Raw genomic sequence first — 20387 nt, 5'->3', positions numbered from 1 at the left:
TCACAGCACAGCTGATATCTTAACCATCCTCTCTCAGCAATGGTCCAACACTCTAGACAGAGGTCATGAAGTGAGTCTAATTGCCCTGGACATCGAAGGAGCATTTGACAAAGTATGGCGCAAAGGACTTTGCTCCAAGCTGAAAGGCAAAGGAGTTTCTGGCAAGCTTCTGACCTGGATTGAGTACTACCTATCCAACCGGTCCATCGAAGTGGTTCTATCTGGCCAATTCTCAAACAGTACGTCCATCAATGCCTCTGTACAACAAGGCTCAATCCTGGGCCCGCTACTATTCACTGTCTTTATTGATTATCTGGGAGATGAATGCGAGAACACCCTGTATCTGTATGCAGATGACTCCTCCCTATTCTGCGAGATCAGATCAAGTGATGACAGCATGGCTGCAACAGCGAGCCTCAACTGGGACCTGGAGAGAATGAGGATCTGGGCAGACAAGTGGAAAGTCACCTTCGAGCCCTTTCCACTTCCAATGCTCTCTCCCATCTGTTTATCTTTCACTCCCCTTACCTCCCCCCTCCCACACACACATACTTTTCCCCTCTATCTTCATTTTTTCAGTAAAAATTGCTTCAATAAAAATCACTAGCTTATATCGGATGTCATATAATGGCCTTCCATCGATTGTCGTATCCATGCGATAAGGACATGAATCGATTTTGTTTATAAACCTGAGTCGCCCCTTTTGTAATGTCTAGTGATAATATTTAGATGGTCTATATTTTTACAGCTAAAATAGCTATAGCTTATTGGATTTTCTAAACCACGTTTTTCAATGTAGATTGACATGTTCGATTTATCTCCTCGTGAATATTGCACTGCGAAATTTAAACATTTCTTTTGTATACTTAGATCAGCTAACTTCAAACCAAGTGATTTTCTTCTTCACACCATTATAAAGACCACTTGACATCATTTTTTATCAACAAAGGAGAGGGACCGGTCTATCGATATGCTTGAATGAACCGCTACACTGTTCAATGGCTTTCTTGTACTATATAAAATGTGGCGGGCGATTTAAAACACACGTGCACTGAGCAAACTACGATGCGTACGCACACTACAGGGCAAAGAACAGTGGAAATTGCCATAATTCGCGCGCATACTGCCGGGCAATGACGTCACATGTCAAGTGGTCTATAAGAAACTGAATTGAAAACCGAATCTCTTTCCTACAAATTTTAGGTTTCTAACAAAAGGTAGAAACAAAGATATCACTAATATTGTGAGTCAAGAGGCAGGATAATAGGAAACCACGTGACCAAAACCAAAACTAAATGAGGCATTGTACATTTCTTTTTGGCAGACGAACAAAGCAACGCACAGTGTCATCGACCCTATATCTTCATGGCAGGAATCGCCATGGTAGGTTAAATCCACAGCCACGAGTAGCCATTTGGTTCAAACCTTTAAAGCTCTTTTAAACTAATAATTAGTCGAGGGACATAACTAAGGCTACTCACAATAGCCGGGTAATCGATCTTGGTTGTGCGTGATTAAGCTTGTATACCCCATTGAGGTCAATGGTCATCGACTTTTATACTGCCTACAGTGAGTGCAGCTGTACTACACGCTGCACGCTGTAGTCCATAACAGGACCAACGCAATATAAAATGGTCAAATTTTGAGTTCAAAGCGCACGGCCAATTTTCAAAGCGCATTCTAGCGACTATCATATCTGTTCAACACGTATTTCCAAGTTTATGAGACCAAATCTGGTTTCTTGAGAAAAAATCATGACGGGAGATATTCATCATTTTCTAACCCGGTATCAGAAGATTTTCGTCTGATATCAAAATCGTGCATAGCAATTCACGTGTATCGATCCCGTGTATTCATTTTAGTGTCCCTTCTGCACCAAATAATTATTAGCCAGGCGGTGTCGGTGTGCAACGTATCCAATCAAAAATACATGCCATAATTTATATTTTCTTTGCAGTATACGGACTAGCATTGCTGCTTTGTAGTATATCGATAACAGAAGGAAAAAATCGATGGGCTGATGGTAAACTTCACGATTACCAAGTAAAAGACCCAACGGCTCCTAATATATATGGTACATTGGAATATGTTGCCAATCACGGCTTTCAAAAGACGACTAAACCTAAACACGTGATAATCGTTGGTGCGGGAATAGCAGGATTAACAGCAGCTAAAACGCTCAAAGAAGCTGGGCATAAGGTATGGAAATAATGCCCGAGGGGGGGGGGGCACATCAAATAAAATTAAAAAAAGTGGGTATGTTCCCCCGGAAGTTTGAGGTGGTGGCTCTATGGGAGCTGAGGGCGTACCGGTAAAAGGGGGTCGTTTGGAGCTGCGAACAAGTAAAATATGGACCTTTGAACTGCGAACAGTCAAAATCATGGATATTTTTTTGGTATCTGGTTAAAAATCGGCTGAAAGCCAGAAATATGAGTAATGAGCAATTTTCGGTCCTTAAGAGCTGAAATTATCAAAATCATGGGTCTTTCTATTTTGGTCAAATATAGGGGTCTTTATGAGCTGCGAAATCCAAAAAGGGGGCTCTTTCCGGGAAATAATATTAAAGTTCTTTAGAATATTAATAGTCTGTAGCTGCGTGAATGTACTAATTTGAATTTGCCACGGCGAAATCCAACATAGCGTTACCCACAACTATACAGCTATACAGCATCCTTAGCAAACACAAAAACGTTTTAAAAACGTTTTAAATAAGTTATATTTTGGCTTTTGGTTTAGGTAAAAACGTTTTAATAACATTAAAATGTCGGGTTATATAAAGGTCATGGTAAGGTTTTAAAACGTTCTGTATGAAAACACACTACAACACTATTTTATAAATGTTTTCAAAAAATGTTATTTTAAACTATTTTTGCAAACATTTTTGCCAAATATTTTGTCAATACTTTTAAGTTAAAATATTTGAACCCAGCAAACGCAGAAATGTTCTTAAAATGTTTTTTTCAAAACCTTTTAATAACATTTAAATGTCGGGTTATATAAAGGTCATGAAAACGTTTTTAAAACGTTATTGAAAATATTTTGGGCAAACATTTTTTGCAAAATATTTTTCAACTCCAAAATAACATTCTGTTTAGAATGATTTGTACCAAGTTTTCAAAAATGTTTTTTGTTTGTTTTTAAAACGTTTTTATAACCTTTATATAACCCGACATTTAAACCTTTTCTGTAAAATATTTTTGTTTGCTGAGCAGTAGATTATCAAAAAATGTTTTTTCAGGTTATGAAAACGTTTTATACTCTTAATATACCCTTTATATAACCCGACATTTAAACGTTTTCTGACAACCTTTTATAACCTTTTGCGAATGATGTCGAAAACGTTTTGTGTTTGCTGGGATGTTAATGACTAGTTTTGATTTTGGGGAAAATACAAGGGATTGATATCAGAGCATACTAATTATTCATGGTGACGACATCATGGGTTACGAATTTTTAGCCTCTGCCTAGCATCTGATTGAGACGCATCGTATTGTGAATCGGCCGAATTGTTGGGTCACCACAAAAGGATCCTACACAGAATAATTCATCGGATTCATGTATAAGTACTATTATTGCATTTTTTTTTTATCACGCAGGTTACGATTTTAGAGGCTAGTGATCGTGTCGGAGGCCGTATTTATACTTACAGGAATTGCACCCAACCTGATATGTGCTACTATGTGGATTTAGGATCCATGAGAATTCCATCTTCACACAGGTGAATACATGTTAATAATATAAACTGAGTCATCATAAACAAACTGCATGATATAGTTTTGTCTACAGTAGAATTCACCACGACCTTTGCAGGACTTAAACCAGATCTTCTTTGGTTAAATCCACACTACACATGTTTCTGTTTTACCTGTGCGATATTGCAATGAGCTGGTATTATAGTTTCAGTTGGGTGAGCGAGTATAAAGCAAACGCAAAGTAACAATACTGTGTGGGCCTTTGTTTCCGAAATGAGACAATAGTCTGCATATTGTTAACCAGCATTCTTGAAAATGAGAAACATAATGGTTGTAGACTTAACACGGTTTGGAAATAATTTCTTCATTTTTGGTGTGTGTTATCTGTCGTTTACATATCCTTTCTAAAACACCAAGTGCGAATATTTCCAAACACCTAAATTACAACTTTGTAAAAAAATAAACTTTTTCTAAATAAGAATGAGCATCATTAGGGAGACATTTATAAATATAATATACAACAAGATCTTATCTGAATTCGCTCATTAACAGGGATTTCTCAGATCGTTTATTCTAGTCTTCAGCAATTGCTTATTCTTTTTGATTTTTTTTTCTTCCTTTTTTTCAGACTAGTAAGAACGTATATAGATCAGTTTAACCTGCAAATTCAACCGTTCATCGAGGGCAATCAAAACACTTATTATTACGTCAATGGAAAGAGGTTTAGAACCAGTGAGGTCGATGACGATCCGGACATTCTCGGATATGATACAGAATTATCAGAAAAAGGAAAATCAGCTTCTCAACTTTTCTATGATGCAGTGCAGAAGGTAAACAAATAAATAAATAAATAAATAAATAAATAAATAAATAAATAAATAAATAAATAAATAAATAAATGAATGAATGAATGAATGAATGAATGAATGAATGAATAAATAAATAAATAAATAAATAAATAAATAAATAAATAAATAAATAAATAAAGAGCCACAAAAGGTGGACAAGTCTAATCTGGTCTCAACAGTCCGATAAGAAACAAAAAAGTGGTTTATGGATAGGTTAAATACCACTGATAATCCTGGGTGATGCATGGAAATACGACGATGAAATTTTTGTTTCTGTGGCATCTGAAAAGATTGCTTTAAAATCACTGAAATTGGCCAAGTTATATAGCCAAAAAAGTACATTTGGGGTTTTGATGTTTAAAATGGTATATTTTCTCTCATTATATGACATTTTTGTTGTAATATTAACAAATTTCATGCGCACGACATCGGTTTTTAGTAAATACCGTATTCGCCCTAATTGTAAGTTTTAGCTTTGAATGTGCACTGCCATTTTAAGGTGTTTACGGTTCAGTGCGTTAAAACGACAAAAGTCTCAGATCAACCTATGTTGAGCTTTTGATCATTAATTTTGTCATCTAAATCATATAGTTTCACCTGATATTAGTGGCGTTTAAGAGTTCTGAATATGAGAAAATTCCGCTCGAAATTTGCCATTTTCCCATTGAAAACCGTGTATTAGTCGTATTTACCTGACACTATCCTTCCCTCCGCCTGATATACTATATATCTGTTGTGAGAGTTTTCTTCAAAGAGCCTACAAAATGCATCAGGAGTTAAGAACCTCGTTCCAGTTAATATATATCGAATAGAATTAAGTGATTTGACGTTTTTAAACATCAAATCACTTAATTCTTTTCATATTATACATTATGCATACCTAAAAAAGTGTGCTTTTCCTCTCATTTGTTTACTCTTATGCAATCAGTAAACTTTTGTAAAGCTAAGAAAAATAAAAATTGCCTCGTTATTGCCTCCGGTATTCAGCATTTGTGTCACTGGTCGAATTACTGATGATTGTATTCCAACTTCAATTATTTTAGGCATTTGATGGGTGCGCACTCGATAATAAGGACGATTGCTTCAGGAAAATAGATAGATTCAGCGTAAAGGTATGTTATTTCTTTATTTTATTATTATTATATTAACCCATGAGAACTACCTGCCGATTGGCCAAAATGAATATTGTGTCCAATTTTGAACCAATCAAAAAATTAATAAGATCATGTTTGAGCATAAATAATCTTTAAAGTCTAGTCATGATTGGCAATTGAAATAAGCATTTCAAGTTATCAACCAATCAGAAAGGCTGTTAGATTATCAGTAGTGTCCAGGGGTTAAGAAAGATGACATAGGGTCATATTTGTACCTTGTGGTGCTTAGAGTCGGGAGTAAGGAGATTTGTTTTTCAATATTATAAAGTTAGCCTTCTTGGCCTTGCTTTCACCTAACCTTAATCAGTCTGTATTCTATTCAATTCTATTCAATTCACTTCAATTCAATTTAATAATCTCAGGAATACTTGACCGAGGTTGCAGGACTTTCTCCTGGCGCTATAGACATGATCGGAATCATCCTGGACGAGGAAGCACTCTTTAGCACAGCAATATCAGAGGCTATCTGGGATCAAAGCATCATAAATGATGATACAACGTAAGTAAATCCAGTTGAATTGACGAACATGACAAAAAAAGCGCAGTGATTTATAGTGCGCTACGAACAGGCACAACGCCTAGACATTAATCCACAAGCCTCAGCACACTTTATAGGTTGTCGCTGACCACTTCGGCCCCATCGTTCCATAAACCATTAAACAACAATTCAGGGACTTTGCTGCTTCAAGAGCGCGCACCCTAGACATTCCACAAATAACCTGCGCAACCAGGATCAGCTCCCCGAGTTTCGTACGGGTTACAACGAGACAAATTAGCAGTGAGTTCCTTGTCCAGGGGAATTTCAAGGTAACTTTTCTCACGAGAGCGTGCTAGGCACCGCCAGGGTTCGAACCCGCAACATCTCGCACCATAGCCGAACGCCTTATCGATTGAGCTAACTTGACAAGCCCTCGCCTAACGGATATACCATAAGTTTGCAGTGTACGTGTACTTTTTTCTAAATCAACTTACTGAAATCGGAACATGTTTTGACCATTTACATTGACCTCTAGGTAATTCTTTTTTACATACAATTGATTTCATCTTTTATAGATTCTATGAGATTGTTGGCGGTAGTGACAAACTTTCAGATGCATTCAAAGTTTTACTGAAAGAACACATACAATTCGATGCCAAAGTCCATACCGTGAAACACGACAACCAGTCCGTTACGGTACAATACATGGATTCAAACAATTACCGCTCCAAAGTAAAGGGAGATTACGTCATTCTAACGGCCACTGCTAGATCTACTTCGCTCATAGACTTCATTCCTGCACTGGATCGAGAAAAACAGAAGGCTATACGATCCGTTCATTACGATTGCTCCACCAAAATTGTGCTTGTCTTTAGTAAGCCATTTTGGGAAGACCAAGGTATTCGCGGTGGACGCTCAATTACTGACTTGCCATCAAGGTTTGTATATTATCCTAGTCATGCTAGCAAATATGGACTTGGTGTGCTTTTGGCGTCTTATACATGGGGTGATGATGCTACAAAATTCTCAGGATTAAGCGATGAAGACTGTCTAAAGAGAGCCCTCTACGATGTAGCGCAAATTCACGGTGACTGGGTCAGAAGCTTATACATAACTGGAGTAGTGAAGAATTGGGGTGACGATCCTAACAGTCTTGGTGCCTTTGCTCTATTTAATCCCTATCAATCGAAAGACCTTGCTAAATCTTTAGCTAGCTCTCAAGGTCCATTACATTTTGCCGGAGAACACACATCATTTCCTCACGCCTGGATCGATACAGCCATTAAATCATCACTGATTGCTGCTCTGAAAATAAATGCTGAAGAATATGATGTTGTCGTTATAGGTGGCGGTCCAATGGGTCTAGCTGCTGCATATCAAAGCGCAATGAAAGGTGCTAAGGCAGCCGTACTTGAACGGTTTGATTTTGGAAATGTTCAAGGATCATCCGCAGGGATGACACGACAGTTTCGCGTGATGTATTCAGATATCAGCAACGCTGTTCGTGCCCAAGAGAGCATCAAATATTGGAATGAGCTGAACAGGGAATCGGAAAATAATGGTAAAGGTAAATGCCTGAACTTGGACGGTTACTTGTTCTTCGGTGTCAATTCGGGCAATACAACCGAAGGCAATTTTGAATCTATAAAGCGAAATTGCAAAACATTGAACCAATCATGTGAGTTTTTGAAGAACGACAAGCTTAAGTCTAAATTTCCCCAGTTCTCAGATTTTCCTGGTACATATGAAGGCATATACCACCAAGGCTCTGGGTATATTAATGTCAACAACACGATAAACGCGTTGCTTGGTCTGTGTAAGAAATTTAACGTAACCTTGCTATCTCGAGAACCCGTCATAGATATTCAACGCGACAACAACGTGTTTAATATTTTCACCAATAAAGGGCTAGTTAAGGCCAAGAAGATCGTCATTACTCCTGGTCCGTATGTGAACAATATTACAAAACTCTTAGGCTTTGAACTTAACATTACAATATGGGAACTTCCTTCAATGTACTTCAAATCCAATAAAACAGGAGAGATTGTGAACAGGCAAACGCTTCCCTCCGCGCTTCCCACGTGGTTTGTGTTTGGTGGTAATACCAAACAATTATATTATGGATTTCCAGGGATATCAGATCGCCCTGGTTATGTCAGAGTTTGCCCAGACTTTGTCAACAAAGTTATTACTGATCCATCACAACGAACAAATGTTCCTGATCCAGAAGCTGTGAAAGGCACAGTAGAGTTTGTTAGAAGGTAAGTTCACAGATATAATTTGTGTGTTTATATAGCTCATTGCTTTGAGGTGACATTCAATCGTTTAATTGAGTATCACTTTCAAATGAACATTGTTCTTTCATTCATTAATATAGATGGATATCAATATTTGTTATTTTCCACCTGGATACATTCGTGTGGGTTTGGATAGTTGCGGATTTGAGCGATGCCCATATCATACTGGGGAGGGTGTGTTATTGTAGTGGTCTTCTCACTCGCTTCTCACCGCTGTGGCCGGGGTTCGATTCCCCGCGGCGCCACATTAGAGTTTGGTTGCCGATCCATGCTCGTCCTCGCAGGTTTTTCTCCGGGTGCTCCGGTTTTCCTCCTGCATCTAAAATCGGACTTCTTCCCATATCCCTGTCCCGTCATATCCGGATGACATCCCTTGAATTTAGTAGCCTCTGAGCACTATTGGGATTAGCCTGGCTTCGGCCGAATGTTATAAATAAATATTAAACACAACACAAAAGTAAAGTCCTCACTTACATAACGCGTCTTAAATCAAAACTTACTCATGTTATGACAATTTGATTGACACTGCCGTGTGCAGCATCTTGTTAGCTACAATTTGATACCTCATTAGCTAACTAACCTTCTAAACTAACAAAAGACTGATACCAATATTTGAACTTTGAATTTACATAACTTAACGATAGATATCGGCTTTTAGCCATTTAGATAGGACTCCTTTTCTTGCGTTCAGAAAAGCGAGCTACCTATGGTGAAATACCAATCACCCGTCGCACAGTGACATCGCCCCGATATCTTCATGGTAGAAATCGCCATGGTAGGTTGAATCCACAGTAATATCCACGCAATATAACATTAGAGTTTTGGTCAGATTTTGAGTTCAAAGCGCACGGCCAATTTTCAAAGCGCACGCTAACGACTATCATATCGGTTCAACACGTATTTTCAAGTGTATGAGACCACATCTGGTTTCTTGAGAAAAAATCATTTGCTGGAGATATTCATCATTTTCTAACCCAGTATCCGAAGATTTTCGTCTGATATCAAAATCGTGCATAGCAATTCACGTGTATCGATCCCGTGTATTCATTTTAGTGTCTCTGCTGCACCAAATAATTATTAGCCAGGCGATGTCGCTCACTAAACGGAGTAATATATAGGCGTCCAGAATAGTTTGTAAAGTGACACTTGATGGGGTTATTACAATTCAACGTAATTCATCCTGGGATAAAATATTTAGGGTAAATACGCCTATTCTCGGTCACTTAAGAAACAACCCGCTCTATTTCTTGTGTAAATAATTATAAAAGTTAGCTATATGGGAACGTGTATTCCGCACAACATCCGGTTTAACATACCCTGCATGACATCTTCCATTGAACTTGTATTGGAAGTACAAGGTCAAAAGGTCAAAGTTGACGACAACGCCTATTCTCGGTCACTAAACTCCTATTCTCGGTCACCGTATAGTTTTTCTATACCTATTCTCGGTCATTCTCTTTGGAAGCCTGGTTGATCGGTATGATGCGGTTTTGATAATTTAAACGCATAATAAAAATACGCGTGCAGTATTCTCAGATATATTGACAAGGAGCGATCCTTTCAAAACGTTTTTTTGGCAAAAATGTTGGTACCATCCGATCGGGGTCCGAGGTGGTCCTATTTTGTGGGAGCGCACAGCGGAATGCGGTGGCACGCCCGACTAGTCCAGGAGCAAGATCACACAGGGCCCTAAATAAGGAGTTCGTTCACCCCCACTACATACAAGGTTTGACACCATAGGTAGTTAGTAACAGGGATTTTTCTCAACACGGACTTAAAAAAATCCACCTTTTTTCTTAAATTAAAAAAAGGGGGAAAATGGAGAAAAAAAAACATCTGCAAATTGCAACAGATTTTGATGATTTAGGCTACTAGGTCTAGAGTTTTGGCTATAAGACATAAGGTTAGGGTTTGAAATTATGATTTAGGGTTAGGGTTTAGATTTAGGGTTATGTCATAGAGTTAGAGTGTAGGGTTATGATTTAGGTTAGGGTTTAGATTTAGGGCTCAATGCTCTAGAGTTAGGATTACACCCCCCTGTATAAAACATTGTTCCATGCATCTCACAGGTACATGTATGCATGCATATTGCCTGGCTATAGGGCTATGTAAACAATGACATGTATCTGTGTGTTGACACTGCACGAAAAGGTGTGAAGTGGCTAGAGTTCATGTTGGCTATTACATAACAAAGCTAATACTGATATAAATTATGGGAAAGTCAATGACTTTGAAATGTAAAATTTTAAACTTGGAACAATTTTGTTGGTTTTCATTTTGTGGCAAATTTGCACTCATTTTTAAATAATTGTCACTCTGACTGTGTGTTTTTTTGTAAATCCACAGGCCTTTTGCCAATGACTGGTACGTCAATGTTTTCCGAGTCGTAACATTATGCGGCATGTTGAACCGTAAAATTGTGCGTATTTTCTACAGAATGGCGCAGCACCTTTAAACGAGTCGTAACATTACGCGGCATGTTGAACCGTAAAATTGTGCGTATTTTGTACAGAATGACGCAGCACCTTTAAACGAGTCGTAACATTACGCGGCATGTTAGACCGTAAAATTGCGCGTATTTTCTACAGAATGACGCGACACCTTTAAAAGAGTCGTAACATTACGCGGCATGTTGAACCGTAAAATTGTGCGTATTTTCTACAGAATGACGCAGCACCTTTGAACGAGTCGCAACATTACGCGGCATGTTGAGCCGTAAAATTGTGCGTGTTTTCTACAGAATGACGCAGCACCTTTCTTGAGTCGCAACATTACGCGCGGCATGTTGAACCCTTGAATTGTGCGTATTTAGCAGATATGCTCATTATGCACTTACTCGATTTCACATTGCTATGGCAAGCTATTAATAGCATTTATAGGGGGGTCAGAAACCTATAAGCTTACCAAATATTTGTGTTCAGCCCTGTCATACCCCTACACGATCCTAGTTTATAATACTCACATGCCTATAGCAGACTTCCAAATGTCCATAAATCCATCATGAACATGGAATTAAACAGGCTTTTATAAATATAATGGTTATCCTATCTGATATCACGTCCATGTTCATACACTTTGTCATGGAGCTGAATTCGGCAGCCGCGACCTCCACAACCGTATCAAAATAAATTTTAATTTTCCAACTGAAAAATATTATGTCAGTCTGATCGCAAATAATTATAATCATGCATTATAATTAAAAGCAAAACAAAATCACCAAAATGCAGATTGTGCTTCAATTCAATGAGTTTAAATTCTGCACTATAACGAGTTGCACAACTTTTGCATTTCCGGTGTGGAAGCTTGCCCATTTCACCCCCCCCCCCTTCACTTGCTTTTAATACGCTACGCACACCATTAAATTCTTTAGAGTAATTGCAAAGATTTGTGCCAAGTCTACATATTTTACAATAAGCAATGAACTTTTTAGACTGCAACAAGCCTGTTTTAGGCTGATTACATGTCTGTCCTTTAAAAATATAAACTTTTTTTCATTTTTTATATGATCAAAATAAATTGCAATTTTTAGGTAATTTTTTTGTTTCGATTTCAAATCTGGACATTTTTGAGTCCGTGTTGAGAATAAATTCTGTTATAGACTTGTATGGTTTCTGTCTGTACAGTGTACATAGGGAGAAAGCATGATATCATGATTTCAACACTGTGCAATTGTATGTGGGAGAATGTATGATATCATGGTTTCTGTGTGTACAGTGTGCATAGGGAGAAAGCATGATATCATGATTTCAACACTGTGCAATTGTATGTGGGAGAATGCATGATATCATGGTTTCTGTGTGTACAGTGTGCATAGGGAGAAAGCATGATATCATGATTTCAACACTGTGCAATTGTATGTGGGAGAATGCATGATATCATGGTTTCTGTCTGCACAGTGTGCATAGGGAGAATGTATGATATCATGGTTTCTGTGTGTACAGTGTGCATAGGGAGAAAGCATGATATCATGATTTCAACACTGCAATTGTATGTGGGAGAATGTATGATATCATGGTTTCTGTCTGCACAGTGTGCATAGGGAGAAATTATGATATCATGATTTCAACTGAACAATTTTTATGGGGAGAAAGCAGTAACAGGGATTTTTCTCAACACGGACTTAAAAAAATACACTTTTTTTTTTAAAAATAAAAAAAGGGGGAAAATGGAGAAAAAAAAACATCTGCAAATTGCAACAGATTTTGATGATTTAGGCTACTAGGTCTAGAGTTTTGGCTATAAGACATAAGGTTAGGGTTTGAAATTATGATTTAGGGTTAGGGTTTAGATTTAGGGTTATGTCATAGAGTTAGAGTGTAGGGTTATGATTTAGGTTAGGGTTTAGATTTAGGGCTCAATGCTCTAGAGTTAGGATTACACCCCCCCTGTATAAAACATTGTTCCATGCATCTCACAGGTACATGTATGCATGCATATTGCCTGGCTATAGGGCTATGTAAACAATGACATGTATCTGTGTGTTGACACTGCACGAAAAGGTGTGAAGTGGCTAGAGTTCATGTTGGCTATTACATAACAAAGCTAATACTGATATAAATTATGGGAAAGTCAATGACTTTGAAATGTAAAATTTTAAACTTGGAACAATTTTGTTGGTTTTCATTTTGTGGCAAATTTGCACTCATTTTTAAATAATTGTCACTCTGACTGTGTGTTTTTTGTTGTAAATCCACAGGCCTTTTGCCAATGACTGGTACGTCAATGTTTTCCGAGTCGTAACATTATGCGGCATGTTGAACCGTAAAATTATGCGTATTTTCTACAGAATGGCGCAGCACCTTTAAACGAGTCGTAACATTACGCGGCATGTTGAACCGTAAAATTGTGCGTATTTTGTACAGAATGACGCAGCACCTTTAAACGAGTCGTAACATTACGCGGCATGTTAGACCGTAAAATTGCGCGTATTTTCTACAGAATGACGCGACACCTTTAAAAGAGTCGTAACATTACGCGGCATGTTGAACCGTAAAATTGTGCGTATTTTCTACAGAATGACGCAGCACCTTTGAACGAGTCGCAACATTACGCGGCATGTTGAGCCGTAAAATTGTGCGTGTTTTCTACAGAATGACGCAGCACCTTTCTTGAGTCGCAACATTACGCGCGGCATGTTGAACCCTTGAATTGTGCGTATTTAGCAGATATGCTCATTATGCACTTACTCGATTTCACATTGCTATGGCAAGCTATTAATAGCATTTATAGGGGGGTCAGAAACCTATAAGCTTACCAAATATTTGTGTTCAGCCCTGTCATACCCCTACACGATCCTAGTTTATAATACTCACATGCCTATAGCAGACTTCCAAATGTCCATAAATCCATCATGAACATGGAATTAAACAGGCTTTTATAAATATAATGGTTATCCTATCTGATATCACGTCCATGTTCATACACTTTGTCATGGAGCTGAATTCGGCAGCCGCGACCTCCACAACCGTATCAAAATAAATTTTAATTTTCCAACTGAAAAATATTATGTCAGTCTGATCGCAAATAATTATAATCATGCATTATAATTAAAAGCAAAACAAAATCACCAAAATGCAGATTGTGCTTCAATTCAATGAGTTTAAATTCTGCACTATAACGAGTTGCACAACTTTTGCATTTCCGGTGTGGAAGCTTGCCCATTTCACCCCCCCTTCACTTGCTTTTAATACGCTACGCACACCATTAAATTCTTTAGAGTAATTGCAAAGATTTGTGCCAAGTCTACATATTTTACAATAAGCAATGAACTTTTTAGACTGCAACAAGCCTGTTTTAGGCTGATTACATGTCTGTCCTTTAAAAATATAAACTTTTTTTCATTTTTTATATGATCAAAATAAATTGCAATTTTAGGTAATTTTTTGTTTCGATTTCAAATCTGGACATTTTTGAGTCCGTGTTGAGAATAAATTCTGTTATAGACTTGTATGGTTTCTGTCTGTACAGTGTACATAGGGAGAAAGCATGATATCATGATTTCAACACTGTGCAATTGTATGTGGGAGAATGTATGATATCATGGTTTCTGTGTGTACAGTGTGCATAGGGAGAAAGCATGATATCATGATTTCAACACTGTGCAATTGTATGTGGGAGAATGCATGATATCATGGTTTCTGTGTGTACAGTGTGCATAGGGAGAAAGCATGATATCATGATTTCAACACTGTGCAATTGTATGTGGGAGAATGCATGATATCATGGTTTCTGTCTGCACAGTGTGCATAGGGAGAATGTATGATATCATGGTTTCTGTGTGTACAGTGTGCATAGGGAGAAAGCATGATATCATGATTTCAACACTGCAATTGTATGTGGGAGAATGTATGATATCATGGTTTCTGTCTGCACAGTGTGCATAGGGAGAAATTATGATATCATGATTTCAACTGAACAATTTTATGGGGAGAAAGCAGTAACAGGGATTTTCTCAACACGGACTTAAAAATCCACCTTTTTTCTTAAATTAAAAAAGGGGAAAATGGAGAAAAAAAACATCTGCAAATTGCAACAGATTTTGATGATTTAGGCTACTAGGTCTAGAGTTTTGGCTATAAGACATAAGGTTAGGGTTTGAAATTATGATTTAGGGTTAGGGTTTAGATTTAGGGTTATGTCATAGAGTTAGAGTGTAGGGTTATGATTTAGGTTAGGGTTTAGATTTAGGGCTCAATGCTCTAGAGTTAGGATTACACCCCCCTGTATAAAACATTGTTCCATGCATCTCACAGGTACATGTATGCATGCATATTGCCTGGCTATAGGGCTATGTAAACAATGACATGTATCTGTGTGTTGACACTGCACGAAAAGGTGTGAAGTGGCTAGAGTTCATGTTGGCTATTACATAACAAAGCTAATACTGATATAAATTATGGGAAAGTCAATGACTTTGAAATGTAAAATTTTAAACTTGGAACAATTTTGTTGGTTTTCATTTTGTGGCAAATTTGCACTCATTTTTAAATAATTGTCACTCTGACTGTGTGTTTTTTGTTGTAAATCCACAGGCCTTTTGCCAATGACTGGTACGTCAATGTTTTCCGAGTCGTAACATTATGCGGCATGTTGAACCGTAAAATTATGCGTATTTTCTACAGAATGGCGCAGCACCTTTAAACGAGTCGTAACATTACGCGGCATGTTGAACCGTAAAATTGTGCGTATTTTGTACAGAATGACGCAGCACCTTTAAACGAGTCGTAACATTACGCGGCATGTTAGACCGTAAAATTGCGCGTATTTTCTACAGAATGACGCGACACCTTTAAAAGAGTCGTAACATTACGCGGCATGTTGAACCGTAAAATTGTGCGTATTTTCTACAGAATGACGCAGCACCTTTGAACGAGTCGCAACATTACGCGGCATGTTGAGCCGTAAAATTGTGCGTGTTTTCTACAGAATGACGCAGCACCTTTCTTGAGTCGCAACATTACGCGCGGCATGTTGAACCCTTGAATTGTGCGTATTTAGCAGATATGCTCATTATGCACTTACTCGATTTCACATTGCTATGGCAAGCTATTAATAGCATTTATAGGGGGGTCAGAAACCTATAAGCTTACCAAATATTTGTGTTCAGCCCTGTCATACCCCTACACGATCCTAGTTTATAATACTCACATGCCTATAGCAGACTTCCAAATGTCCATAAATCCATCATGAACATGGAATTAAACAGGCTTTTATAAATATAATGGTTATCCTATCTGATATCACGTCCATGTTCATACACTTTGTCATGGAGCTGAATTCGGCAGCCGCGACCTCCACAACCGTATCAAAATAAATTTTAATTTTCCAACTGAAAAATATTATGTCAGTCTGATCGCAAATAATTATAATCATGCATTATAATTAAAAGCAAAACAAAATCACCAAAATGCAGATTGTGCTTCAATTCAATGAGTTTAAATTCTGCACTATAACGAGTTGCACAACTTTTGCATTTCCGGTGTGGAAGCTTGCCCATTTCACCCCCCTTCACTTGCTTTTAATACGCTACGCACACCATTAAATTCTTTAGAGTAATTGCAAAGATTTGTGCCAAGTCTACATATTTTACAATAAGCAATGAACTTTTTAGACTGCAACAAGCCTGTTTTAGGCTGATTACATGTCTGTCCTTTAAAAATATAAACTTTTTTTCTTTTTTTATATGATCAAAATAAATTGCAATTTTTAGGTAATTTTTTGTTTCGATTTCAAATCTGGACATTTTTGAGTCCGTGTTGAGAATAAATTCTGTTTAGTATGGACCCTCTAGATCACTGCTAGGTAGGTAGTGGTCTCAAATTGTGGTAACACTTTTTTTACAGGTCATTTTATATATGGACGTATAATCACATAAAATCACAAAAAATAGGGCAAAATTAAGGGGTAGGGGAGATATAAATCCCCATAACTCAACTTTTACTTATAATAATGAATTTATTTTGGTATGACTATGTAGCTAATTGATAATACTTTCTAGTATTATTTGAAAGCAAACCTAGGTTTCTTTAGATCATGATTGGAAGTGGCCAGTCCATACACTAGTGGAAAATCAGATTTTCACAACAATGCGTACAGTGGGTGTTTTATGGCACTGGCTTCAAATTTTACTATTGTGCCAATTTCTATTTTCAAAATTAATTAAGCTCCATTTTTTAATTTTGTTTTTAATATCAAGCATATCTAGCATGTCTAGGCAAACATTGATGTTCTGGTTCAAATATTTATATAAGTGCATGTTTGCGTGCATGTTGGTTTGTGTTGTGTAGGTTTGGGGTAGGTGGGGTGTGTATGTGGGGGTGGGTGTGTATAAGGGTTCGGGGTTGGGGTGTCTTACACGTAAAACACCCCAACATATTAAAATATGTCACTCAGCTGAACTATATAAGTTCCATTAACAAAATTTGTTTGGTAAGTTACCATTCATATAATATTTTGAATATTTATATGTGCGGGTGAGATCAACCACTGCTTGTCAGGAAAATAGACTGAAAATGTAAAAATAGTTACTTTTCCACATGTAGCAGCGTGTGTAACAATATTAAGGGGTAGGGAAATATAAACCATCATAACTCAACTTCAACTCATGATAATGAATTCATTTTGGAATTAATATGTAGCTAATTGATTGTTCAAATGTTTTAGTATTATTTTAAAGCAAAACAAACATTATTTGTCAGGTAGATAGACATAAAATGTGAGAAAAGGTTAATTTTTCATGTATAACCATGTCAAATATGGTATTATTAAGGGTTAGGGGCAATAAAAACCACCATAACTCAACCTTTACTCATAATAATGAATTCATTTTGGTATCAACATGTAGCTAATTGATTGTTTTAACTTTCCAGTATTATTTTTAACAGAAAAACCATCAGGTCTACATAAAGTGTGAACAAATGTAAATTTTCCAATGTGTAACAGTGTAAAATATGACAATATTAAGGGTAGGGGACATACAATCCAACATAACTCGATGTTTATTCATTATAATTTATTCATTTTGGATCGATAGCACGCTATAAGCGCTAATAGCACGCTATAAGGTCTAGGTCATTTTAAGAATAGCACAATAGCGCTAATAGTACCCCTCCAAGTGTACAAGAATTATTATTGCGATAATAAATAACATTATTGCGATAATAACGCGCTATATGCCGCCTAAGGCCAAAACATTTTCCAGAGCACAATAGCACTAATAGTACGCTATAAGGCCTAACCATTTTAAGAATAGCACCATAGCGCTAATAGCACGCTATAAGGTCTAACCATAAAAATAGCACAACAGCGCTAATAACACCCCTCCAAGTAATAGGAGAACTCAAAAATAGCATAACCATGATAACTGCGCTAAAATTAACATTTTAAAAAGCTATTTTTAATGTCCCTAATGGTTTTTTTATAAGTCCTCAAAAAATAACACTGTCAATTGCACAGATAGCATATCCATGAAAATAGCGGTGCTATTTGTGCTAACATGTATATAAAGTAATGACAAAATTGCGCTAATAGCACGTGTAGGCCCGAGGAGATAGTGTATGTAATTTGCGCAAGTCAGTTATAGCGCCTTTCTCGGTCCAGGGCAGGAACCATTTTTGCCGCCAGAAATGTGACATTGTTGACCCAATTTTTCCGACCGAAAAAGCTCGAAAATACGACAGGTTAGGGGATGGGGTAAGGGGTAGAGGAGGGGAGGGGCGGGTGGTCACAAATAATTTCTCCTCGCTCATTTGTATTCGACAAATGGCTATAGGCCTAATTTAAGCCTGCAGAGCAAAATGCAACACTTCTCATGTGCTCATGCATGATCATTTGTAGGACACATGGCAACAACAATGTCAACATAGCTCATACTTGGGAACACTGACCGAGAATAGGAATGTCAACGGAATTCGTATGCCTATTCTCGGACACCCCTGTTTCTATGGGAATTTACATAAACGCAACACCAATCATTTGCTATGGTGTTATTTACGATGCAGGTGGATCAACTTGTTAAAATTACAGCTTTAAAATGCATGTACAATTTCGCATCACTGATTATATTACAATATCCCCTCTTAAATGACCTTATTTTTTTTAAATGCCGATATTTCAGGTCACCATACAATCTCAAAATCTATCATTTGAGGTGAACTGTGCTGCCGTGATATTAAAAAGTCACCAAAACCTGCAGCACCGGTACGGCTAAATGATTCGTTCGGAAGACACGGCTGAAATTAAAGCAACGATCGTCAGCGGTTGTTCAAATCGCTAACTGACCGAGAATAGGCGTGTGACCGAGAATAGGTGTATTGACCCTACCTGTTGTGGTCGCTGTGCCCTGTCGACTATCCCAAGTGCCCGGTTTATTCAATTGTTATTTGAAACGCATCGATATTACCTGCCAATTGTTTCGGGCTGCGTCATGGTCACGCTCTGCAATTTACCTCTACAGTGCTGCGTGCCTTTTTTTGAATTTGTAACTTTTACAGGTGCACCAAATGTTATATGTGACCCGGCAGCACAAACGAGCCGTAAATTCCCTAAATTGTATTCTGAGTTATGGTGTAAAATGTGTACGAATGTCGTATTCATCGGTCACTTAAGCTGGCGCGACATCCGTCTTATTTTGATAGTCACAACACCAATCAATAATCCTATTATTGAAGTGGATAATAAGCTTCTACCTTAGATGGCTATAGAACTTTTAATAGCTCTGGTCTTTGTTTGCTTTTGCTAAATCCTTTTCAAGTGGTGGGTTATTTGTATAGGTATGCATAACCAACAATTAACAATGAGAGAACACTTCTTAAACCTCGTTGACTTGGGGATGATTTGAAATGACCGCCAATTATGACTGTTTGATATTTATTGCCGGCAATGTTGAAAAAGAGACACACATAGAAACGAAAAGGCGCAAAGTTTAACTAACCATAACTCCGCTTCTGGATATCGTTTGAAGTCAAATGATATACCATTTTAAGTTTATGATGTTTATTTTTAAACACGAAATAAAACAAAATTGACCGGGGAGGAATTTACGGCTCATTCGCCGTGGACGGTCACATATACTAAAAGTACTGGTATAAATCTTTGTCAATTTAGAGCGTATGGCAGGACATGTGGAATCAATTACAGCTATCAAGATTCTTCACACATCCGTATCCAGGGGCGACACTAGAGGGGGTAAGGGGTGTGACCCCCCCCCCCCACACAATTTTGTCAGCCAAAATTGACTGTTGCCGTCAAAACCATATGATTTTCGGCAAAGCTATGTGATTGTCGGCAAATTGCAATAGTCTTACAAAAGATTACTGTGGTACGAAATTGTGCTGTTGTTACGTAATAGACATATTGTGTAGTTAAGTTACTAATTAAAAAAATGTGTCGAAAAAAGGGGCTACAGATATATCGATCAG

At 37.6% G+C, this 20387-nt stretch overlaps 1 protein-coding gene across 2 annotated transcripts in view; it reads left to right on the top strand.

Moving 5' to 3' along the window:
- LOC140141445 (L-amino-acid oxidase-like) overlaps nt 1-20387 on the top strand; it is a 33482-nt gene that overhangs the window by 10144 nt on the left and 2951 nt on the right. For both annotated transcript variants that reach the window (XM_072163300.1, XM_072163301.1), the window contains exons 3-8: nt 1958-2199; nt 3597-3718; nt 4321-4522; nt 5584-5652; nt 6057-6193; nt 6748-8433. In XM_072163300.1, the coding sequence (XP_072019401.1) occupies nt 1958-2199; nt 3597-3718; nt 4321-4522; nt 5584-5652; nt 6057-6193; nt 6748-8433 (2458 nt within the window). The remainder of the gene's footprint in view (nt 1-1957; nt 2200-3596; nt 3719-4320; nt 4523-5583; nt 5653-6056; nt 6194-6747; nt 8434-20387) is intronic.

This window comes from Amphiura filiformis, chromosome 19 (genome assembly GCF_039555335.1).
Source record: "Amphiura filiformis chromosome 19, Afil_fr2py, whole genome shotgun sequence".
Classification (NCBI taxonomy): Eukaryota; Metazoa; Echinodermata; class Ophiuroidea; order Amphilepidida; family Amphiuridae; genus Amphiura; species Amphiura filiformis.
This window is presented reverse-complemented; position numbering and strand designations above follow the sequence as displayed.